The sequence below is a fragment of the Nicotiana attenuata genome, chromosome 1, assembly GCF_001879085.1.
Source record: "Nicotiana attenuata strain UT chromosome 1, NIATTr2, whole genome shotgun sequence".
In the NCBI taxonomy this organism is placed as follows: Eukaryota; Viridiplantae; Streptophyta; class Magnoliopsida; order Solanales; family Solanaceae; genus Nicotiana; species Nicotiana attenuata.
In genome coordinates, this window is record NC_031989.1 from 30,757,495 (window position 1) to 30,779,497 (window position 22,003).

At 38.5% G+C, this 22,003-nt stretch overlaps 3 protein-coding genes across 3 annotated transcripts; 2 read left to right on the top strand and 1 right to left on the bottom strand.

Moving 5' to 3' along the window:
• LOC109234560 lies at positions 3,343–7,720 on the top strand. Its single transcript, XM_019400593.1, has 3 exons — positions 3,343–3,535; positions 3,651–3,913; positions 7,448–7,720. The coding sequence occupies exons 1-3, from the start codon at positions 3,343–3,345 to the stop codon at positions 7,718–7,720; spliced, it is 729 nt and encodes a 242-aa protein (XP_019256138.1).
• Positions 10,285–17,570, top strand: LOC109223837. The gene is made up of 9 exons (XM_019388285.1): positions 10,285–10,794; positions 12,597–12,663; positions 12,752–12,829; positions 13,678–13,730; positions 14,024–14,107; positions 14,288–14,340; positions 14,432–14,496; positions 14,649–14,707; positions 17,093–17,570. Exons 1-9 carry the CDS (start codon positions 10,519–10,521, stop codon positions 17,180–17,182), a joined length of 825 nt encoding a protein of 274 aa, XP_019243830.1. The 5' UTR covers positions 10,285–10,518; the 3' UTR covers positions 17,183–17,570.
• Positions 20,524–22,003, bottom strand: LOC109223846 (GATA transcription factor 4). The gene is made up of 2 exons (XM_019388295.1): positions 21,534–22,003; positions 20,524–21,249 (listed from the first exon to the last, which is right to left on the bottom strand). Exons 1-2 carry the CDS (start codon positions 21,777–21,779, stop codon positions 20,704–20,706), a joined length of 792 nt encoding a protein of 263 aa, XP_019243840.1. The 5' UTR covers positions 21,780–22,003; the 3' UTR covers positions 20,524–20,703.

A 22,003-nucleotide genomic window follows, 5' to 3' on the forward strand; every position in this document is an offset into this window, starting at 1 on the left:
AAATGAGCATAAAGTTGTTTGGCGTTGGGTCTTCTAGCACTTCATCGGACATGTCAATATGTGATTGGGTAGTAGAAATTGGTGGAAGTGACATAGTATGGTTATTTAATTGTGTCTTCATCAGTCATGGTTTCATTGAAAAAACAGAATTGGTAGATTATTTTACAAGGGAAAAGTTCTAGTGAGAGGTTGAAGCTAGCTTCTCTCTCTAACCCATTAGTGACTTTTTTAAAAGTCATGCTTGTTTAGCTTGGCAGAAAGTGCTCTTTTTGTCTAATGACACTACTTCCTAAAAACACAATAGTTCATTGTGAAATAAAAGTTTCACATAATTTTATATTTAGTTATATAGTTATGATGGCTTCATCTAAGATAATTTGCAATTTTTGTATTATTTATGCTAGCTGGTTCAGGTTATTGCAACTCACAAGAAATAGGTTAATATTGATTTATATACGAGAACTACTTTAGTAAATTTTATTATTTCACAATACCCAAAAAAAGGCCATTCGATTTTCTACTTGCTGAGTCTTCCATGTGGTCCATTCAAAATTCTTAGGTGTGCAACAATAGCACCAACTTTTGTGAATCAATTGTGATAAGTTATGATCAAGTTGAAGAGTGAACATGTTGATGGATATTTTCTAAAAGTAATAGATGTGAGTTTTCCCCTACAAATTTACAGTAGTTATCTTTGCTCCTTCTTTTTCCTTTCATATGGTTGAATTTTTTAACTAGCCGATGCATTTTATTGGTATTTAATAGGTCTTTGTGAAGCATTGCTGGAAGTGAATAGCGGTTGTTCAAGAAAGATTTGAAAGCATATATATATATATATATATATATATATATATATATATATATATGTATATATATAGAAACCTATTTAAGAATAAAAATATTTCTCTGGCTAAGCATGTTGACTGACTCACTTACAAATAGTTTTTTTGATCTTGATGGAGTTTTCCTGTTAGCATATGCTTTCTATGCTATGAGTTCTTTCAATATATAACTGCACGCTTTTTCTGAGAAGAATTAGCTTACATCTACACATTTTAATAGAGGTGGGTAATTAATCTCGGACAATTTTTTTGAAATAGAGTCATATGTGCCATATAATCTGATGTCACATCCTTATGTTGCTGAAGTAGCGTATGATCCTTTTGTTATTGCTCTAAATTGTCATTACACATGTGTTTTGAAATGATATAGCTTTGTTCTGTTGCGCCCGAGCAATCCTTACTAGTCATGTTAGAAATTGTGTAAATGCAGTTGACCGGAACAAACTCTTATTGCGTGGCGGGCAAAGTCAATGTATTTGTCAAGGCATGTGAGAACCATGTAACACTAGTTTCATCTTATGATTTGCTGCTGATACGAATATGTAGTAGTGAAGCTTGCGGAGGTTGTACATCTTGCCGAGTTAGTAATACGGTTAGTTAAGTGTTTTATTAAAGTTTGTTAGTCAGACACTTGAGTCTATTAAGTTTCTCCGTCCATAGTTATTACAGTTACACCTAAGCCCCTAATTTACTTTGTCTTATTCACATTTAATCCAGATCATTTCTGTTAGAAACTGGCAAAGAGATTGTCAAAGGTGCTTAGCTCAGCAGCCTTATATATGCTTGTAATTCCTTCATTTTGGGTATGAATTGGAACACTATTTTACTTTCCTACTTCGTCTTTCAATTTTCTTCCTTGTTTCTTTTATTTCTTTTTACTGTTCCATTATTTTTTGCATGAGTGGTATCAGAGCACTTTCTGGCTCTGTGGGAATTCATGGCTACTTATATGAATGAGGTCGTGAACCTCTTACAAAACTAGCTACTGATGTATCTAGGTTTACTACTCGACAAGATCAATTGGAAGCAAGCCAAGAGCAAAGCAGCAGTATGCAAGAGGAAGCTTTGGGTGAGCTCAGAGATGTGCTGAATGAGGTCGTTCATGGAGGAAGAAGACCAGAACATGGAAAGAGTCTAGCAGCAACATAAGGTGAGATATACTCTCCTTATGACATGCCCTTTGATTTTGGTGAAATTATGACCCCCAGCTACGAGTGCAACCGGTAGCTAAGTAACACAAAATATTCCTGCTCCAGCTAGCGTTCAAGTTCAGCACCCTTCCGTCACTCAAAATCCCAAAACCAGCTTGAATATGGCTTACATGGCACAGATCTCACAGGATCTATCAGTAAACCCTAATCTTCCATCACCAACAACCCTGTCCGTACCTTTGTTCCACCACAATACACCATCCAACCTACTCAGTTTCAATTCCAAAATTCCCATTCTCCACAACCTATACTCACTTCTCAATTTCCCTTTTCCTATATGCCCTCTGCCCCTATATTTGGAAGAGTTTATCCTCCAAGTAAGGGACCGCCCGTAGAGCACAATACTTTCATAACCCCTACTACTAAATTACAACATTTCCTCCTACCTACCACACTCAGGCTACACATAATTCCCCTTTCCTATACCATCAAATACCTTATATTCCTATTCTTCTTCCTTACCCAAACATACTTGTTGCCAGTTAATATCCAAACCTTCACACCAACCATGGCACCACCTTGCCTAATAGTCCATTTTGCCAAATACACTAAGGTGGAATTTCCAAAATTCGATGGAGAATATTTAAGGACTTGGTTATACAAGGTGGAGCAATTCTTTGCTGGTGAATAAGTTACTATTCAGCAAAGAATGAAGTTAGTTTCATTGCATTTTAAAGGATATGTCTTGCAATGACACCTTGGCTATATGAGGAGTAGAGGTCAGGTACCACTCCCAACTCGGGATGAGTACTTTTGGGCCCTTTGTGATAGCATTGGGGCTGACTATTCTGATCTCATGACTGAGCTTATGAATTTCAAGCACACTAGTACAGTTAAAGAATATCAATGTCATGACTAGGATCAATTTGTCTGTAGAACATGTCATCAATATATTCTTGAACAACCTTAAAACTGAGCTTGGTAGTGCAGTGAAGGTTGGCCATCCTTGTACTCTCCCACGGGCTTACTATCTTGCCAGATTGCATGAGGCCAACTTTGCTTCCCAAAGTAAAGCCTTCGGGGGAACATCAGGAAACAGCAGTGGAAACCTGTTTAGGAATAATGCAGGAAACTTTAGGAAACCTGTAGTTGCTAAAATGGATAACAGTAGAATAAGGAGGCCGACTCAAGCTGAGATGGATGAGAAGAGGTCTAAGGGCTTACGCTTCTTATGTGATGAGAAGTATGTCCTGAGGCATAAGTGCAAACCAAATAGACAATTGTTCTCATTGAAGCTTGAAATTAAGGAGGATCAAGAAGGGGAACAAGATGAGAAATCATAAGCATAAATGGATATAGTTGAAGAGGAAGTAGTAGAAAATCCTGAGAATTGTGCCATATCCCTGCAAGCTCTCAATGGGACTTTAGGCTTCAAAACCTTGAGATTGAGAGGCTTTACTGAACAGAAGCCACTCGAAATGCTTATTGACTGCGGGTCTCACATAACTTTATGGATGAGGAAGCAGCAAAAAGACCAAACCGGTACAAGTTACAGATGGGGGGGAGGGGGGGTAACTACCGCAAAAATGTGCAGGGGTTTCCAATGGTTAATGCAATGAGCTATATTCCAACATGATTCTTTTCATCTTTCCTATAGGCAAGAGTGATATAGTTTTGGGAATACAATGGCTGTGTCCTCTAGAAGATATCAAATTCAACTTCAGAAAGTTGATGATGGAGTTTGAATACCAAGGAAAGGTGCTTACACTGCAAGGCATTCAACCTAAGTTCAAGACTTTGCAAGCCAAGTCCCTTGAGTCAATGACACTGATGGACTCTCAGTTCTTTATGGTCAAAGTTAAAGACAAAGAACAGGAAATAGTCTCTACGGAGGAAGGAGAACCTGCTGAAGTTCAAGGGGTACTAAGAGCATATGAGACAGTCTTTGGAGAACCTACACAACTACCTCCCCCCCCCCCACTAGGGGAGTGTTTGATCATCGTATTCCTCTCTTGGAAGGTTGGTCACTTGTGAATTCCAGACCTTATATGTACTCCCCAGTACAAAAAATGAAAAGATAGTGCAAGAAATGATGGAATAAGGCATCATTCAATACAGTTCCAGCCCTTATGCCTTACCAGTGATACTTGTAGGTAAGAAAGATGGTTCACAGAGAATGTGTATAGACTACAAATCCCTAAACAAAATGATAGTAAAGGATAAGTTTCCAATTCATATTATTGAATAATTATTGGATGAGTTAGGAGGATCATAAGTCTGTTCTAATATTGTAACGACCTGACCGGTCGTTTTGAGTTCTAGCGCTCCGTTCAGCAGCCTAAGCCCACGAGCAGCTTCATTTCAAGTGTTATGACTTGTACACGTGGTCGGAATTAAGTTCCGGGAAGTTCAGAGTTGATTTGGAAAGAGAATTCTCATTTCAAAAGCTTAAAGTTGAAAGAATGAACTAAGATTGGATTTTTAAGTAAACGATCTCGGAATCAGGATCTGAAGGTTCCAGCAGGTTCGTATGATGATTTCGGACTTGGGCGTATGCCCGGATCGGGTTTTGGATAACCCCGGAGCGTTTTAGCGCCTATTGTGGAAGTTAGCATTTTAGAAGAAATTTCATAAATTTGGCGTGAAGTGCATTTCAGTGTTATCGATGTCCTTTTGGGATTCTGAGACTGTAAATAGCTCCGTATGGTGATTCTGGAGTTGGGAGCGCGATCGGAAGTGAATTCGGAGGTCCGTGGGTCATTTTGGAGCCATTTGGCTAAAGATAGAAATTTGAAGGTTTTTGAGAAGTTTGACCGGAAGTGGACTTTTTGATATCGGGGTCGGAATCCGATTCCGAAAGTTGGAGTAGGACCGCAATGTCAACTACGACTTGTGCGCAAAATTTGAGGTCAATCTGACGTGATTTGATAGGTTTAAACATCGGAAGTAGAAGTTTGAAAGTTTTAAGTTCATAAAGCTCGAATCGGGGTGTAATTCATGGTTTTAGCGTTGTTTGATGTGATTTCAGGCCTCGAGCAAGCCCGTAACGTGATTTGGGACTGGTTGGTATGTTTGGTTGGGGTCCCGGGGGGCCCCGGGTGGATTCCGGGAGGTTTACGGATCAAAAAGGAGTTTTTAGAGGTGTTGAAGCATCTGCTTTTGTCATAGCCGCACCTGCGGTTGGTTGGCCGCAGGTGCGAGACCGCATAAGCGGTCGACATTTCGCAGAAGCGGCTAAGACCGCAGATGCGGCCCTAAATCCGCAAAAGCGGAACCGCAGAAGCGGTAGGGCCTGTCGCAGATGCGGCCCAAGGCCAGGCATGTCTAGACCGCAGATGCAGCCCTATATTCGCAAAAGCGGAACCGCAGAAGCGGTGGGCCTATCCGCAAAAGCGGCCCAGACCGCAGAAGCGGTCTTCCTTCCGCAGAAGCGGTGGCCGCAGGTGCGGCCCAAGCCCGCATATGCGGAAATCACAGAAGGCAGTGGCCTTCATTTATTCGGGCCCAATGCCATTTTTGCTCATTTTCACTCGTTTCTTGGGCGATTTTGGGAGCTTTTGAGAGAACACTTCCCCCTAGCATCTTGAGGTAAGTTGTCCCACCTATTCTTAGTTTAATACTTGAAGTTTGGGTGGATTATCACTTGTAAATTAGTACAAAAAATCTTGAGAATAGAGTAAAACCTAGGGTTTTGTTAAAAACAAGATTAACCACGAAATTGGTTGTAGAATGGAGTAGAAATCATATATCTTTGTCCTTAGGCTATAAAGAACAACTTCCTTCGAAAAATTTCGGAATCCGGGCACGTGGGCCCGGGGTCGGATTATAGGAACTTTGAATTTAAGGTTGGGAAATTGGGTGGAAAGTTAGAATATGAACTTTTAAGCATGTATTGACTAGTTCTTGCCCTATTTGAATAGTTGTGGATCGTTCGGCTCTAAATTGGAAGTTTGAGTGCGTTCTTGAATCGGAATGTAGGCTTCGGAGCGAGGCGAGTCTCCTTTCTAACTTTGTGAGAGGGAAATGTCCCTATAGGTGAATTAATTGAATATTTGCTCCTATTTGCGGGGGCTACGTACGCACGAGGTGACGAGAGTCCGTGCGTAGCTACTATTATGCTATTGTCCGAGTAGCCTAGGATCTAAAAACATGCTATACTTTGAATATTTGTAATCTTATGGATAGTTGAATTGCTTAAACCACATCAAAATAGTAAATGAATTTCTAACAAGATCTAAACCTCATTTTCTTAAATTGTTGAAAGAGAATTAGCTATTCTTTGAATAATTGCCCCATGTTGGTTTCTTGATTGAATGTCTCTACGTGTTTATTTTGGAACGGGCCGAACGCCTCGGCAGATTAAATAGATGCATCTATAGGCGCGCCGTCGACCCTCGGCAAGTGCACAGTTTACATTTCTGTTGGATCGGGCCGTCGCCTTGGCATGATGTGCGCATGCTTGTATTGCTTGCCTTGAAACTTATTTAAGTTGTTGTAGCCCCTTTATGGCTTGGAAATAATCGGATAATTACAAAAAGGAATCTTGGAAATTTCCTATAAAAGAATTGATTGTTTACTTGTTTCCTTCTATTTGGACTAAAATCATGTTTATAGAGATCCATAATTTTAATGTATTACTGACCTCACTATTGGACCATTAGTAAGTGTCGAAGTCGACCATCTCGTCTCTACTTCTTTGAGGTTAGGAGGGATACTCATTGAGTACACGTTGTTTACGTACTAATACTACACTTCTGTGCATTTTTGTTACACAGGTATATTTATCTCTAGCAGCCCACTGGGTGTAGCAGCGCGGATGATTCTGGGACTAGGTGAGTTGCATTGTTCGAGGCGACCCGCAGCTAGTATAGTCCCTTCCAGTGTACTTTATTTATTTCTTGTCCACTGTATTTCGGACGGATGTTGTATTTTATTTCCTTATCTGTAGATGCTCATGCACTTGGACACCAGGTTCTGGGATGGTTTTTCGAAAGATTTGTACTAGTTGTTTATGATTTAATTCGAATTAAAGTGGTGATCTTTTTATTTATGAAAAATGGAAGGAAAATCCTAGAATTTCAAAAATAATAAAACGAGAATTTGGTTAAGTAATTCAGTTGGCTTGCCTGACAGCAGTGTCCGGCGCCATCACGACCCTTAGTGGATTTTGGGTCGTGACAAATATATACTTGAAAGATAGGTACCATCAAATAAGAATGGCTGTTTCAAATGTGCATAAAACAACTTTCAAAACACGCTCGGGACATTATGAGTATTTGGTTGTGCCATTTGGCTTAACCAATGCACCTTATAGTTTTCAAGGGTTGATGAACCGCATATTTCAAAAACATCTTAGAAGATTCATCCTTGTCTTATTTGATGACATTCTAATTTATAGCAAGGATTTGCAGGAGCACTTGCAACACCTTAAAACTGTGCTTGACCTTAGTTCAGCGTCAATTGTTGGCTAAAGGGAGCAAATGGGTCTTTGCTGCAAAAAGGATAGAGTACCTGGGGTATTATATCCCAGCTGAAGGTGTTTCAACTGATCCACATAAGATTGAAGCAGTGAAATCTTGGCCTAAACCTGGTTATGTGAAACAACTGAAGGGGTTTCTTGGAATGGCTGACTACTACAAGAGATTTATAAAAGGACATGGAGTAATCAGCAAGCCTCTTACAGATTTCTTGAAGAAGGATAATTTCAATTGGAATGAAAAGACATGAAAGGCCTTCTACAAACTCAAGGCAGCTCTGACATTTGCCCCAATTCTAGCTCTTCCCGATTTCAATATTCCCTTTATTGTGGATATTGATGCATGCAACGTGGGGATAAGGGTTGTTCTCATGCAGAAAGAGCAACCAATTGCCAACCTCAATAAGGGTTTATTAGCACAACACCAAGCCTTGTCTGTATATAATAGTGAACTGTTAGCTTTGGTAATGGCCATAACAAAATGGTCTCAGTACTTCATTGGAAGGCACTTCACTGTGAAGATTGATCAAAAAGCTCTCAAGTTCCTACTAAAGCAGAAATTGCACATTGGTTCACTGCTCAAATGGATAGCCAAACTCATGCAGTATGATATCTCTATAGAGTACAAGAACGAAAGAGAAAACAAGGTAGCTGGTGCCCTCTCTAGGCTACCAATAGTGGGGTTATCTGCTATGACTCTATCATTATCAAAGTTGACTTGTTAGAGCTGACTAAAAAGAGCTGATAAGTTGATGATGAACTTAAGAATACAATAAAAGCCATTGATGAGAAACGAGAGGAATAGAAAGGGTACACCTTCAAACATGGACAACTGAGGAAGTATGGCAAGTTGGTTGTAGGTCCATACGTGCAATTGAGAACCTCCATTATGCAGTTATGGCATGATTCTCAGGTTGGAGGTCACTCAGGAATAGACCACACCTTCAAGAAGGTATCAACCTTATTTCATTAGAGGGGTTTGAGTAATGATGTGCATAAGTATGTCAAGAGCTGTGACATTTGCCAAAGACATAAATATGACAAAGCACCTTACCCTGGACTTTTATAATCTCTAAAGCTGCCTATATCAGCTTGGAGTAGTATTAGTATGGATTTTATAGAAGGACAACCTAAGTCAAAAGGGAAGACATTTATATGAGTAGTAGTTGACAAGTTAAGTAAATATGCACATTTCATAGGTCACTCCCATCCCTATTCAGCTGAAAACATTACCAAAGCTCTTCATAGAGCACACACACAAACTGCATGAAATGCCTGGGGACATAGTCAGTGACAGAGATCCAATCTTCACTAGTAAAGTATGGCAAAAGTTGTTTGCCATGATGGGGGTGACCCTCAACACCTCAACATCTTATCACCCTCAAACTGATGGCCAAACAGAGGTGGTGAACAAATGTTTAGAGACTTATTTAAGGTTCTTTTGCTCAGAATCCCAAAATGATTGGTTCCTATACCTGGCTGCAGCTGGATGGTGGTATAACACTACATTCCATTATTCCATTCAGACAACCCCTTTTGAAGCACTATATGGTTAACCACCCTTATTACATCTTCCCTATGTTGCTGGAGATTCTGGAGTGGAGGAGGTGGATAGAAGTCTGATCACAAGAGAGTTCAAGGTTCAGCTGCTCAAATATCACTTGGAAACGGCTCAACAAAGAATGACTGATCAAGCCAACAAGCACATATCAGATGGACAGTTTGAAGAAGGTGACAATGGAAAGGTGACAATAGAAGGACACAAATTTTCTAAGCTCTCATCAATGTATTATTGACCTTATCAGATCTTGCAGAAGATAGGAAATGTTGCTTACAAGTTATCCCTACCCCGTGAGTTGCTATTTCATCCTACTTTTCATGTGTCCCAATTAAAACAATGCCATAAACTGCCCAACACTATCCTTCATTCTCCAGTTTTAGATCTCTCCAGCCCTTAGTGTCCACAGCCTTACAAGATACTTGTCAGGCGCATGATACAAAAGGGATCCAAAGTTGTCGCACAAGTTTTGGTTCAATGGTCACAAATGCCAGGTAAGCAGGCCACATGGGAAGAATACCAGGTCCTAAAAGTGAGGTTTCCATCTTTCCTTCCTTTAGGACAAGGAAGATTTTTACGGGGGAAAACTGGTACGAATATGTAATAGTGAACCTTGCGGAGGTTGTACATCTTGTTGAGTTAGTAATACAGTTAGTTTAGTTAGTTAAGTGGGAGTGTTTTATTAAAGTTGTTAGACAGACACTTGAGTCCCTTAAGTTTCCCCGTCCATAGATATTATAGTTACACATAGGTCCCTTAATTTACTTTGTCTTATTCACATCTAGCTAGATCATTTATGTTAGAATTTGGCAGAGAGAATGTCAGAGGTGTTGAGCTCAACAACCTTATATATGCTTGTAATTGAAACCCTATTTTAGCTAGCGTTTGGCCATAGATCCCAAATTTATTTTGAAAATTTGATTTGGGTGAAGTTTGGTTTGAAGATGAAAATGCGTTTGGACATACGTTTTCAAAACATATTTTCCAACTTTATTTTGGAAAAACATGTATATAGTTCCCAAGTTTTGGAATTTTGGCCAAAAATCAGCTCAATAGCTGATTTTGGGATTTGAAAATTGAGATTTTGGCCAAAATATGGGCAACGTTTATGGCCAAACATGAGTTTTGAAAATAAATCCCAAATTTATTTTGGCAAAACTGGCCAAAAGGGCCTTAATTTCCTGCTTCGTGTTTCAATTTTCTTCCCTGTTTCTTTTATTTCTTTTTACTGTTCCATTGATTTTGCATCAGCTGCCTTAAGCCAAAGATGGAAAGTTCATTGCAGAAAAAGACAAAAGGATGAAATATTAGGGACCGAACAAGAACAATAGGTTTAACGAGGACAAATTGCAGCTAAAGTGAAAGTAGGGGTACCAAAATTTTCTTTCCTCGTCGAATAACCCAAGCTGGATACTTGCAAAAAATTCGGGTCCCTTACCTTCGCTCCAAAAGTCCCAATTTTCACGAAACGCAAAATCGCTCGACAAATCAATGGCGGCAATCGCCGAATCATCTGAAGCAAATGCAGACTCGCCGTCGCCATCGCAGTCTCCGTCGTTACCAGCTGATAGAGTTAAGCACGAAGACAAGTCGAATACCGTGGGACAGGGACTGGGAGAGTTCGTCCCATGGATCGACAACGCAGTGCAACAGGCGCAGCTTGCACAGAAGACAGTAGAAAGCACATTAGAGAATGCAATTGTGGTGACCAAATCTCGTCTTGATCGTCTTTTAACCACCTCCTCTGTACACTTCAATCAAACACTTGTAAGCTCCATTTATTATCGCTTTATATGTTTGCTTTATGCCTCATCCGCGTTAGAAATTATATTTCCTACTGCAAGTGTTTGTTTGTTGTATTTTCTTCTAAATTAGCTGTTTGATCCCATAGTTCCATATCAACTTAATTACAAGCGCGATTGCTTTCGTTGCTGCACAATCCAGTTTGAATGCTTTATGTTTTCGGTGAAAAATGTTTTACCTTGGGAACTTTTACATGGTTTGATCGAATATTAAAGTTGGTGACATATGATAATTGTACAAGGTAGAATAGTATTTGATGTTGACAACATTCTCTATGTTTTTTTTAGTAACCGGCCAACTTGTGTGCACCTCAACTATTACACCGGTTACCTACTATCTTTTACTAGTATAGAGTATCGGGTAACTCCGACCAAAGCGTAGGTAGACAGGAAGAAATCATCTAGTATGCTTTGCCTCCGCTAGGATTAGAATCTGATACCTCATGGATCTCCTCTCACTACAACAATCTCTAAGTTATAATCGAAGTAAGTGATATAGATAAAGATGTGTGATATTTGTAAAGGAAAATGACTTATGTTAGTAAGTGATAGAAGTCATTTGCTTATCAGAAAAAGTGAGCATTTGCTCCCTTTTGGCGGAAGTGTTTTGTTGGAGAAAATATCTTTCACAATTCGAAGTAACAAGAACTGGAAATTATGTTCCACAAGGAAAGCATTTGTACCCCGTGCCAAAACGCCCTTATCTTGATCCAATTTCAAGTATATTGGACAACCATAGAAGCACATCTATTTTTGAATGAATTAAGACCTGAGGAATTAAACTACCAAATCTTAGTTTGTTGATGTCCTTCACCACTATGTCCTCTTTTGGTGTATATGTAATCAATGAAATAGAAGATTGTTTCAAAATAGTGAGAGTGATGTAGAAATCACTAAAAAGATTCCTTTTATTTCACTTGCATTTGAGGTGTAAAGAGAGAATAATATGTTTTGTTACTGTGGAGATAGCTGGCAACATGATAGATAATTGTGGATGTCTAGGTCGAGTAATATAAACAGCTTGAAGGTACTTTTGGCACTGACTTGGCATTTACTAATAAAATTTGGTTTAAGGAAAAATAATGGGTTTGTCCAGGAAACTAAAAATGCAATTACATATTTGCATTATTCACCAATTATTGAGTTTGTTATGTTTTTTTGACTTCTATTATGCTCTCTATGGTATTTTGGATTTTGGAAGGAATTAAGCCTCATCTGATTTGAATCAGGAGCGAATTTATAGGGGAGATTATAGGACACGTGAATCCATGGTCTCTCCGCAAAATTAGATATTTTATGTACATATTTTTTAAAATTGGTATAATATTATCTGTTGGTACCCATGCTCCAAGAAGGTTGAATGATGCTCTTGGTTGAAGGTTGAGTTATTTACCAAGAGTAGTAGGGATCAATTCCCACTTTTCCCTCCTTTTTTTTTCCAGTAGTGCACCCATGTACTAAAAATCCTAGATCCGCCTCTACTTTGAATGTCGGATGGGATGTTGCACTTTATGACAAGATTATATTATCTATATCATGCTTTTGTTTCCCCTCTGTCAGATCTCTTCCCACCGTTTGGGTTGTATTACATTAATTGGAGCAAATGGCTGATGATGCTACCCAGTTCTGTTTTTCTGAGACCTATTCCTTTTAGGAGAACCCCTTGATTGTTCTACCCTTAATAAGTTGGTTTCTTCTAAGTAATAATTATGTGTTATTCTTTTGTTCATTGCATAATGATTTAAATGTGATGCATGTTGGTTGCAGGATTCCTTGCAAGATCTGAAGTCTGAATATAGTGTATATGAGGACTTGGTTTTTGGGAAGATCAGGGGTTAGTTGCTATCTTTGGTCCATTTGATGTGTTGTTTTTTAATTTCTCTTCATAACCTTAGCTTTGATCAATGGAGAATATGCTGCAGAGGGTCTTCTCCTCGCTGCTTCACACCCCCTAACAACTACTGGAGCTGTTCTTGCTGTTGGAGTCCTGGGTCTGAAAAGTAAGTCCTTTCAATTCTTTAGGTGCTGAATCATATTTCAGGGATGGGCATATGCAGTTTGAGTTAGTCAAAGTGTTCTCTACTTAATACCTACTGCCATTATGTCCCATGTGATAAAGGACTCAAAGGGTATTTGACTGTTGGACAAGTCCTAATGCAATTGGCTCACTGGATAGTTTTGGCCAAAGCTAGAATTTCAGTAGTCTGTTATCAGCTTGCTTGGATTGGACTTTTCTTACTTGAGTATTATAGGCAGGCATACAATATATCACTTACATTATTTAATTAACTTCCCTTGTACTTTGTTAAAACTAGAGAGACCTCTTGTTTTGTTTACAATGACATGCTGCAGCATTAGGTTTTGAACAGTTGGTACAAAAGTCTGCCCTTTTGTTATGGCTTCGTTCTTTGATGTGTCAAAGTTGTCGATGTATCCGATCTGTTATTGATAATTGCTATTTACTTCCACTAATTCATTAAGGAATGCCATGCCAAAGAATAAGGAAAGGTTTGACAGAAGATGGTGTTGCATTGATATCTACTTCTGTCCTTTATTTAGTTGTCACATTTTCTAGTGCGGGTAAATTGGCAAGATATTCAACCTATCTTCTTGTTAATACTTAGCCTTCTGTGTGGAAGCTATTCAATGGCAAGGTAAATGCAATTACTGGAAAAAAATGTTCTTAGCAGACAAAAATGAAGGTTAAAGATCGAAGTTATTATGGAAAACTAGAAGGGAGGTAATGTAATTTAGTCTTCATGGTATTGCACGCAAAGACACATACGTGTGAGCCAACCATATGGTCCTTCATCTCTATGTGTGCCTGACTGATATTTACTGCGTGCAGGGCCAAGACGTTTCTTGTATTACGGTGCAATGCGGCTATTTGTGAGTGAAGAGGTAACTACCTAAATGTTGTTTTCCATTTGACAGGAGTATATTTGATATACATTTAGGATCTTGGTGCATTATATGCTTAGGAACCAGTGATGAAAGAGGATAAATTGCTTATCCTTTTTATATCAAGTGTGAGATGTCTGATATGACTTGTTAATGATGGAAATCATTGCTCTTAGGTATATTGTTTGGTTGGATAATCTTGGGCTCTTTTGACAATTACCAGTAGCAGGTTATTTTATTAGAAACTATATGACATTAATGATTGATTTCTAAATTTTAATTAATGGGAGCAGGCCTTGCTTTCTAGGGCCGATGCAAAAGTCAAAGAGTTACAGAAATCAATTGACATTCTGAAGGCTGAAAGTGCGAAGTTGGAGGTATGACCATTTCTTTTCCCTGGTTTTAAGGTCATGATTCTTTAACTTATTGTTTTTGTTTGGATTTATCCATTTTAATTGGGCTGATTGCCTATTGATTAGTTTAGTAAATCAGTTGTACTTTTTAGGCAAATCTGTTCAAGAACTGAAGTGGGTCTTATTCGTACCTTATGATTGCAGAATCGGGCAGGACAAGCTGAAGGAGAGATGATACGAGGAAGGACTAAACTCAGGTTTGCATTTCCGGCTGGATTGTTGTGTATACTTCATGACTTGTCTATCTGAACAGGCTGGATTTCTGCTCAATCTTAATGCTTCATACAGGCAAGCAGGCAAACAAATCCATAGTGTCATACAGTCAGCATATAAGATAGAAAGGCAAGCTGCAGGTTTGTGATCAATCTCTCTGGTTATCCATGTTCAAGTCTCAATAATTCAAACTCTTGTCATATGGACGAGCATAGCTGAGCAAAATTGAAGTTCTTTTCATCAGCGATTTGTTATGTAAGGAGTTTCTCCAATTAATATATGTTTTCTCCAGGCCTGAAAGATGTTCTTAGGGAGCTTCCACGAAGAGAAGTTTCACGATTCCGGTCACAAGTAAGTCCCCTACATCACTCCCTTCTAATTTATCGAATAGGCTCATCTACTATTTATTTGATACCTTAAATTTGATTGAACTATGAACTTGAGATCTTGGCCTTACAAGAAAATGTATAAATGGGAAAACATGACTGATTGAGCCAGTTGATTGGCTATTTTTCCTTATGACTTTGCCTAAGAAACCATGCTCCCGTGAAATGTAATTTTGGGAGGGGACATGGGTTACAAGAAAACCAGGAATCTAATTTTTTCATCCTTAAGAGCCAACTTTACTTTTGTTTTCTCCCTTAAGTTATATTACAATCACCATCTGCCTGATCCCTCTAATATTAAATCTCTTATTGGTTAAACCACATTGCAATATATATTAGTAATTCTTTTATAATTAAAATCAAACATAACATATTTGTACTCTTTTAGTTTGACTTTTTTTTGACTGCTTTGCCTATTTAACACATTTAAACCACTTTGGCGCTATTGTTTTTGTTCTTGTCTCTTTGAGCGAGAGTGAAAGAAGTTCAGGAATGCATACTTTGGTATGTGGCATGACTATTTGTATGGCATTTTTAGAGATTTTAGTGTAGTTCTCAAACCACAACGCCCTTCATTACTTTGATATAAGAGAAGTTAAACCACATCAACAGATGTGAGAAGAAGATTAGTGAGCAATATATTTCACAGGCATTTTAAACTAAGTCCAGTATTGTCAATATAGGAGATGTCAGAAGTGTGGATGTGAGAATCTCTGAAAAAATTGAACAAAGACTTGGAAAAGATTAGTTTGGCTTCTCAAGAAAATTTTTGAAATACTTTTTGGATGAAGAAGTGCTTTGAGACATTTTTGAACAAGAAGGTTTCTCCTTCCTCTCACAAAACTCTACAGAACTTCAGAAATATTACAATTATTTTGAACACATTCCTGTGTGAACTTCTTTCTTTTCTCCCAAAATAATATTAGAAAAACTTCTTCCAAAAATTGCCACTAAATGGCTCCTTGATCTTTTAAGGTTCTTGCGAGACAGATGGGATCAACTAGGAGAGGAAGAAACACTTTCCTTCGAAAATTCCTTTAGAGTATTAGTCGGTAGTGAGAAAATTAGTGTTTGTGTATTTTTTTCATTAATGTGCAAAGCCTGATTTATCAATGGAAGTTAAGGCCTATTGATTATAATGACAATGTTTTTACCATGTGGATATGACATTCGATGTATTTCATTAATCTGCCATGTGATCAGGAGGTCACGGGTTCAAGCCGTGGAAACAGCCTCTTGCAGAAATGCAGGGTAAGGCTGCGTACAATAGACCTTTGTGGTCCGGTCTTTTCACGGATCCTGCGCATAGTGGGAGCTTAGTGCACCGGGCTGCACTTTTAAACGATTGAGATTCAACAACAACAAAATATCCAGTATTACCCCACACTGTTGGGTCTGGGGAGGGTAGTGTGTACGCAGACCTTACCTTGTGAGGACAGAGAGGATGTTTCCAAAGACCCTCGGTTCAGGAAAGCATAAGCACCACATTAATGAAAATACAGACAAGAAGGGACATCACCAAAAAACTATATAAAAGCAGAATAAAAATAACAAGATAGGAAGGTGATCAACAATGAAAGAAAACAGCGGTTAGTCATAAAAACCTACTATCAACAGAAAGCAAGATTGCGTACCAATACTACTGTTATGAACGTTCTACCTACTTTACTACCCTAATCCTCGACCTTCATACCTTCCTATCAAGGTTCATGTCCTCGGTCACCTGAAGCTGCGCCATATCTTGCCTAATCACCTCTCCCCAACTCTTCTTTGGCCTACCTCTACCTCTTCGTAGGCCCTCCAATGTCAACCTCTCACACCTCCTCACCGGGGCGTCTGTGCTCCTCCTCCTCACATGACCAAACCACCTAAGCCGCACTTAGCACATCTTGTCCTCAATAGTGGCCACACCCACCTTGTCGCGAATAACCTAATTTCCAACCTTATCTAACCTGGTGTGCCCGCATATCCATCTCAACATCCTCATCTTTGCTACCTTCATCTTGTGGACATGAGCGATCTTGATTGGCCAACACTCAGCCCCGTACAACATTGTCGGTATGATGATTCAAATGATGTATTTTCAAGTGTAATTTTTAGGACCCAAAACGAGGTCTTCAATTTGAATATTCGTTTCAGTTAAATTTCATTTTCATCTTTCATAAAACATCCTCTCTACCTGCTCAAGCTAGGGGTAAAATGTGCGTACACTGGGTTTTTTGTTGTGTTGTTGCTCTTTCAGTTAAATTGTCCAAAGCATTAACATGCTATGGTAATGTTGTGAAATTATGGTGTATTTGGCTATAGTAACTATAGCATCTTTTTACTTGATGACATTTTCTGTTATTAGGTTTCCAACCTTGCTTCAGAGGCAAAAAAGGAAAGGAATGTTCTCACCAAGGAAGTTACGAAGATAAGCAATTATGGCATATCCGTCTGACTAAACTGCACTGTTTTTTTTATATGATCTAATACATGCTGGACGTGAGGTGCCAGATACTATTTGGGGAGCTTTCTAGTTTGGTTATATCAACTCTAAACTTTGCTGCAGCTTAGAGGAGTAATTTGGCATTCACTAATTCTGTGGGGGTGTTCATCGGTTGGTTTGCTATGGTTTTGAAAGATTTTGGTTTCGGTATTTTCGTTTTTAGAATGCTATACTACCATACCATACTGAATAAATTCAGTATATGTTTCGGTTTCTCACTTTTTGGTTTCAGTTTCTGCGGTTTGGTAAGTTCAATATTACTCTTTAAAGTTAGATTCTATCAAGCAAACTTGTAATTGTGTTTTCTGAAACTGATTTTAGGTATTGTTAAAGACCCGTCTATGTGATACCAACTAGTAGTAGGGATTATTTTTGGTGCCTAGGTACTGTTGAAGGCAAGATTTAGAAAATCTCTTATTTGTCCTTAAAGTCAAATTGTTTAGTTGCTGAATGAAATGGACTTGATTAGAACAAAAAGGAATTAAAAGAATAATATAAATTGTTGCAATTTATTTGAGAAGGGTCATCTATTAATTAACTGCGGTTGAACTTGTGAATGAAATATAATTGTAAGGTTAAAGACGGAGCATATTTGATGGGATTAAAATCCTGCACCAAAGTAATGCAAAATGAGCACAAAATGAAAAGAACATTTTAGATTTAATTTAAAGCTAAAAAAAGGACTGTAAATGTCACTTTGTTCCTTTCCCTTATTGGGAGCCAAGGTATCTGCAGTAGCAGAAGATAAAAAGGGCAACTCTGTAGTGAGGACTATGAGAAGAGCACACATTAAAATATTCAGGGGTCGTTTGGTAGGTTGCATAACAATAGGGTGTATTAGTAATTCTGCTATTTGTTATGCTTGCATTAGTTATGTTGACATATTTCTTATTTATTGTTTGATTTGATGTATTAAAACATTGCACAATTTCTAAAAAAATTACTTGTTTACAAATATGCCCTCAAAACCAGTCCATCACTCTAACTTTTTAAAAGAAACATATGTTGAGAAATGTTTTTATATGAAAAAGTATAAAAAAAAAATTATTTGATTTGTCTACCTATATTGTAATATAGAATTAAATATTTATCTTTAAAAAAGGAAATATGTTAAGTATTTATATATTTATTTACTAGAGATATAATTTTATTTCTCACTATTTGGATTATTTTGAACTTGCATTAATATTACTAGCGTATTTTAATCATTTTGAAGGACATTTCTTTAACTAAGCTAATGCATGCATTAAAACCCATTGCATTGCTAATACCATGGTTTTCTATGCATTAGTTATACATAAGAATAGGATATACCAAATAGGATGTATAATTAATGCTTGCATAACTAATGCATATGTTCAAAATGTCTACCAAACAAGGTATTATTAATACACAAAGCTAATGCCTACATTATTTTATCTATTACATCCTACCAAACGACCCCTCATAGTATATCAAGTCTCGCTCACCTATCCAGGCACGTGCAAATAGGAATGGCAGGCGGGGCGGGGCCCGGCGGGTGCGGGCCGGGTTCTGTCTGAACCCGCAAAATTTAAACCTGTCCCGCACCGCACCGCATAGAATTTAAACCAGCATTCACCCGCCCCGCACTCCACCCGCGTTCACCCGCCCCGCCCCCGCACCCGCAATTTTTTTTTTATTTATAAAAATTCTTTCTTTTTTAGAAAGCTAGACTTAAATCTGATTTTTTTAACAAAACAATTAATTACATCCAAAATGTTCTTAAATTCCCATATTTTGCCTCTAAATCTAGTGATTTTGCCTTTAATTTGATTTAAAAAATAGCACCATTAAAAATAATAAAGTTACTAAAATGCATTTTTGTAAATGCATAATTTTATGAACGAAAATTTTTATTACATGAACTACATTTAATTCAAATAGAAGAAAAGACTTTATAAAGATCTCTCTATTAGTTTAAAATATTAAATCCCCACCCGACACCCGCCCCGCATTTTTTTTAAAATTAAAATTGAACCCGCCCCGCCCCGCCCCGCAACCGCAAAATCTCAAACCCGCCCCGCCCCGCTAACATTCAAACCCGTCCCGCCCCGCACCCGCACCACCCCATTGTCATCCCTACGTGCAAAGCCAACTTCCTTCTTGCATCACTCGCCTAGTAAATGTGATCATCAACAACTAACTAACAACAAGCCTAGTAATTTTTTACAAGTGGAATCTGCGGAGGGTAAGATGTATGCAGCCTTACCCTTACCCTAGAAGGAAAGAGAGGTTGTTTATGATCGACCCTCAGCTTGAGAACAGATGAAAAAAGTAATAACAACAAGTATGAATAACAACAAGATAAAAAGACCGAACCCATGAAAGCAGTTAAACTCTAGGTAGTAATAGCAGTCTATGAATAAAATGATATCATACTAACACTAATACTAGCGAAATGGGTATGGGCAAGACAAAGAGATACGCTCGTGTACCTAGTAGCCTTCAACCCTAATCCTCAACCTCCACACTCTCTTATCTAGGGCCATGTCCTCAGTCAGCTCCAGCTGCGCCATGTCCCGCCTAATAACCTCTCCTCCACAGGGGCCACTCCCACCTTATCCCATAACTTCATTCCTAATCTTATCCAACCCGGTATGTCCACACATATTCCACCTTAACGTAACATCCTCATCTCAGCTACTTTTATCTTCTGGATGTGAGAGTTTTTGACAGACCAATACTCTATTCCATATAACATAGTCGGTCTAACTACAAAAAAAGTCTCATGAATGTGATCATACTGCCTATATTCAAATCCAATTATGTATACTAGTTTTTTCAATAATTTTTTTGGTCTCGCTGGCTCGATAATTCAGATTCACCTTGTGAGTCCATTAATGAATAAGCACTTCTTACGATACAACTAATCTAGATCTCTTTATTTCCAATGCTTGAATCCCAAAACATGCTGGGTGAAAAATTCTCACCTATTTTGCTACATCTAATGGTAATTATATATATTTCATATGTAGTTAATGAATATTAAAAGTAACTCTATTTGTATATTTATATTGACTAAATTTGTACTCAGTTTATTAGTACAGCGATGCATTGAATCTGCTGCTAACTTAAAAAATTTTAAGTTTGATTATGCTCAGTCTCCACGTGATTACTGTTAAATCCAACATGACGTAAATGTAAAATATGTCAAGGCCTATCCAGTCACGTGCAACGCACACCTCCCAACCCATCACACTCCCCACCATAATTCTTTCTCTCTCCACCCCATTTGGTAGTTGCATACTTCAATGCAAAATTGCGACCTCAAATTCCAAAAAAAGATTATTCTGAACTATTTTCTTAAGAAAATCCCGAGGAATAAAACTAAACAAATAAAAAAAAGGAACGTTCCAGATTGTAAAATTAGCATGATGATAAAACCAAAAAAAAAAGGGAGTCCACGGTCAGCTAGGTGGTGGAGACACGTGTCTTCTTCTCTTCGGATGACGTTAGCAGACTCGAAAGTGATGTCCGTACATTCCCTCCTCCGTCGGCGGCGGCGGCTGTTGATGGATCATTTCCTTCTGTCTCCGGAGCTCCATAACTTTTCGGTGAGAATTCGAATGCTGTGTTAACACAAAAGTTGGGCTCGCCGCGGGCCGATACTCCGGTACAAGCCGGCCCGATTTGAACCTAACTCCACAAGCATTGCAGAGCGTTTTTGGGCCTAGAGGTCCAGTTCTCCACTGCGGCGTCTTCTCGGAAGCGCAGTGCATGCATCTCCGTGGCACATCATCGTCCATTGAAGATGACCTTTCTCTGGTATGTACTGAAATCTCCTTATTCTTCATAGTAGTAGTAGTAGTGTTAGGGTTTTGGAGTGAAGATGTCCAGCTTGATGTAGAACGAGAACGTTTGCTTCTTGACCTGCCGTGAAACGAGGACGTAGTATTGGAACTGAGATTCATCGTTCCGGTGACGGAGTTAGTCGGAAAACTACTGAACGAGTCTTCTACGAAGTTCGATAGCCATTCCAACTCAGCAACATCATCACTCTGCAATAAAAATGTAGTAAAATTGGTAAAACCAGTAATTTCTTAATAATTATTGTAAACTAGTCCTTGTTGAAGGCATAATTAAGTAAATAAAAGTACTATCATTATTTATCTAACAGTTCAAAAGGTTTTAGAAGAGAGAATCCTAGCACGTTAACGAATTAATTAGTACTCGTAAATAGAAGCTATTCTACTTAACACTTTAAATTGCTGAATTCAATAAAGTATAAAAACACACTTTTATTAACTTTATTTTAAGTGTTTAACGAGTTGAAAATTCTTACGGGGACGCAGAGGTTGTCGGTGAAGTCATCGGAGCAATTAGGAAGAAGAGCATCGTAGTAATTGGCGGTGGCAGCGGAGGAGTTGTCGGAGTGAGGTTGATGGTGGTGGTGGTGGTGGTGTTGAGAGTCGGGGGTGGCGGTGGTAGAGGAGGAATTGCTATTAATGGAGAAAATTTCGTCATTAGAGAAATCGAGAAGATCATCAATACGAAACAAGTCCGGTGCTGAAACTCCGTAGACATCCATTTTTTTTCTTTTTCTTCTGGATATTGTTTATTGTAGAGCTTAGATAACGAGAAAATTACAGGCGAAATAGTGTGTAGAGAAACTGGGAATAAGTAAGTTTCACTCTCAGACTCTGCACTTTCTCTCTCTAATAAGGTAGTATGGTTTAGAGAGAGAGAGAGGGCGAGAGTGAGAGAGGAGAGGGGAAGTGAGGGGCTGGAAAGTAGTGAGGATGATAATAATAG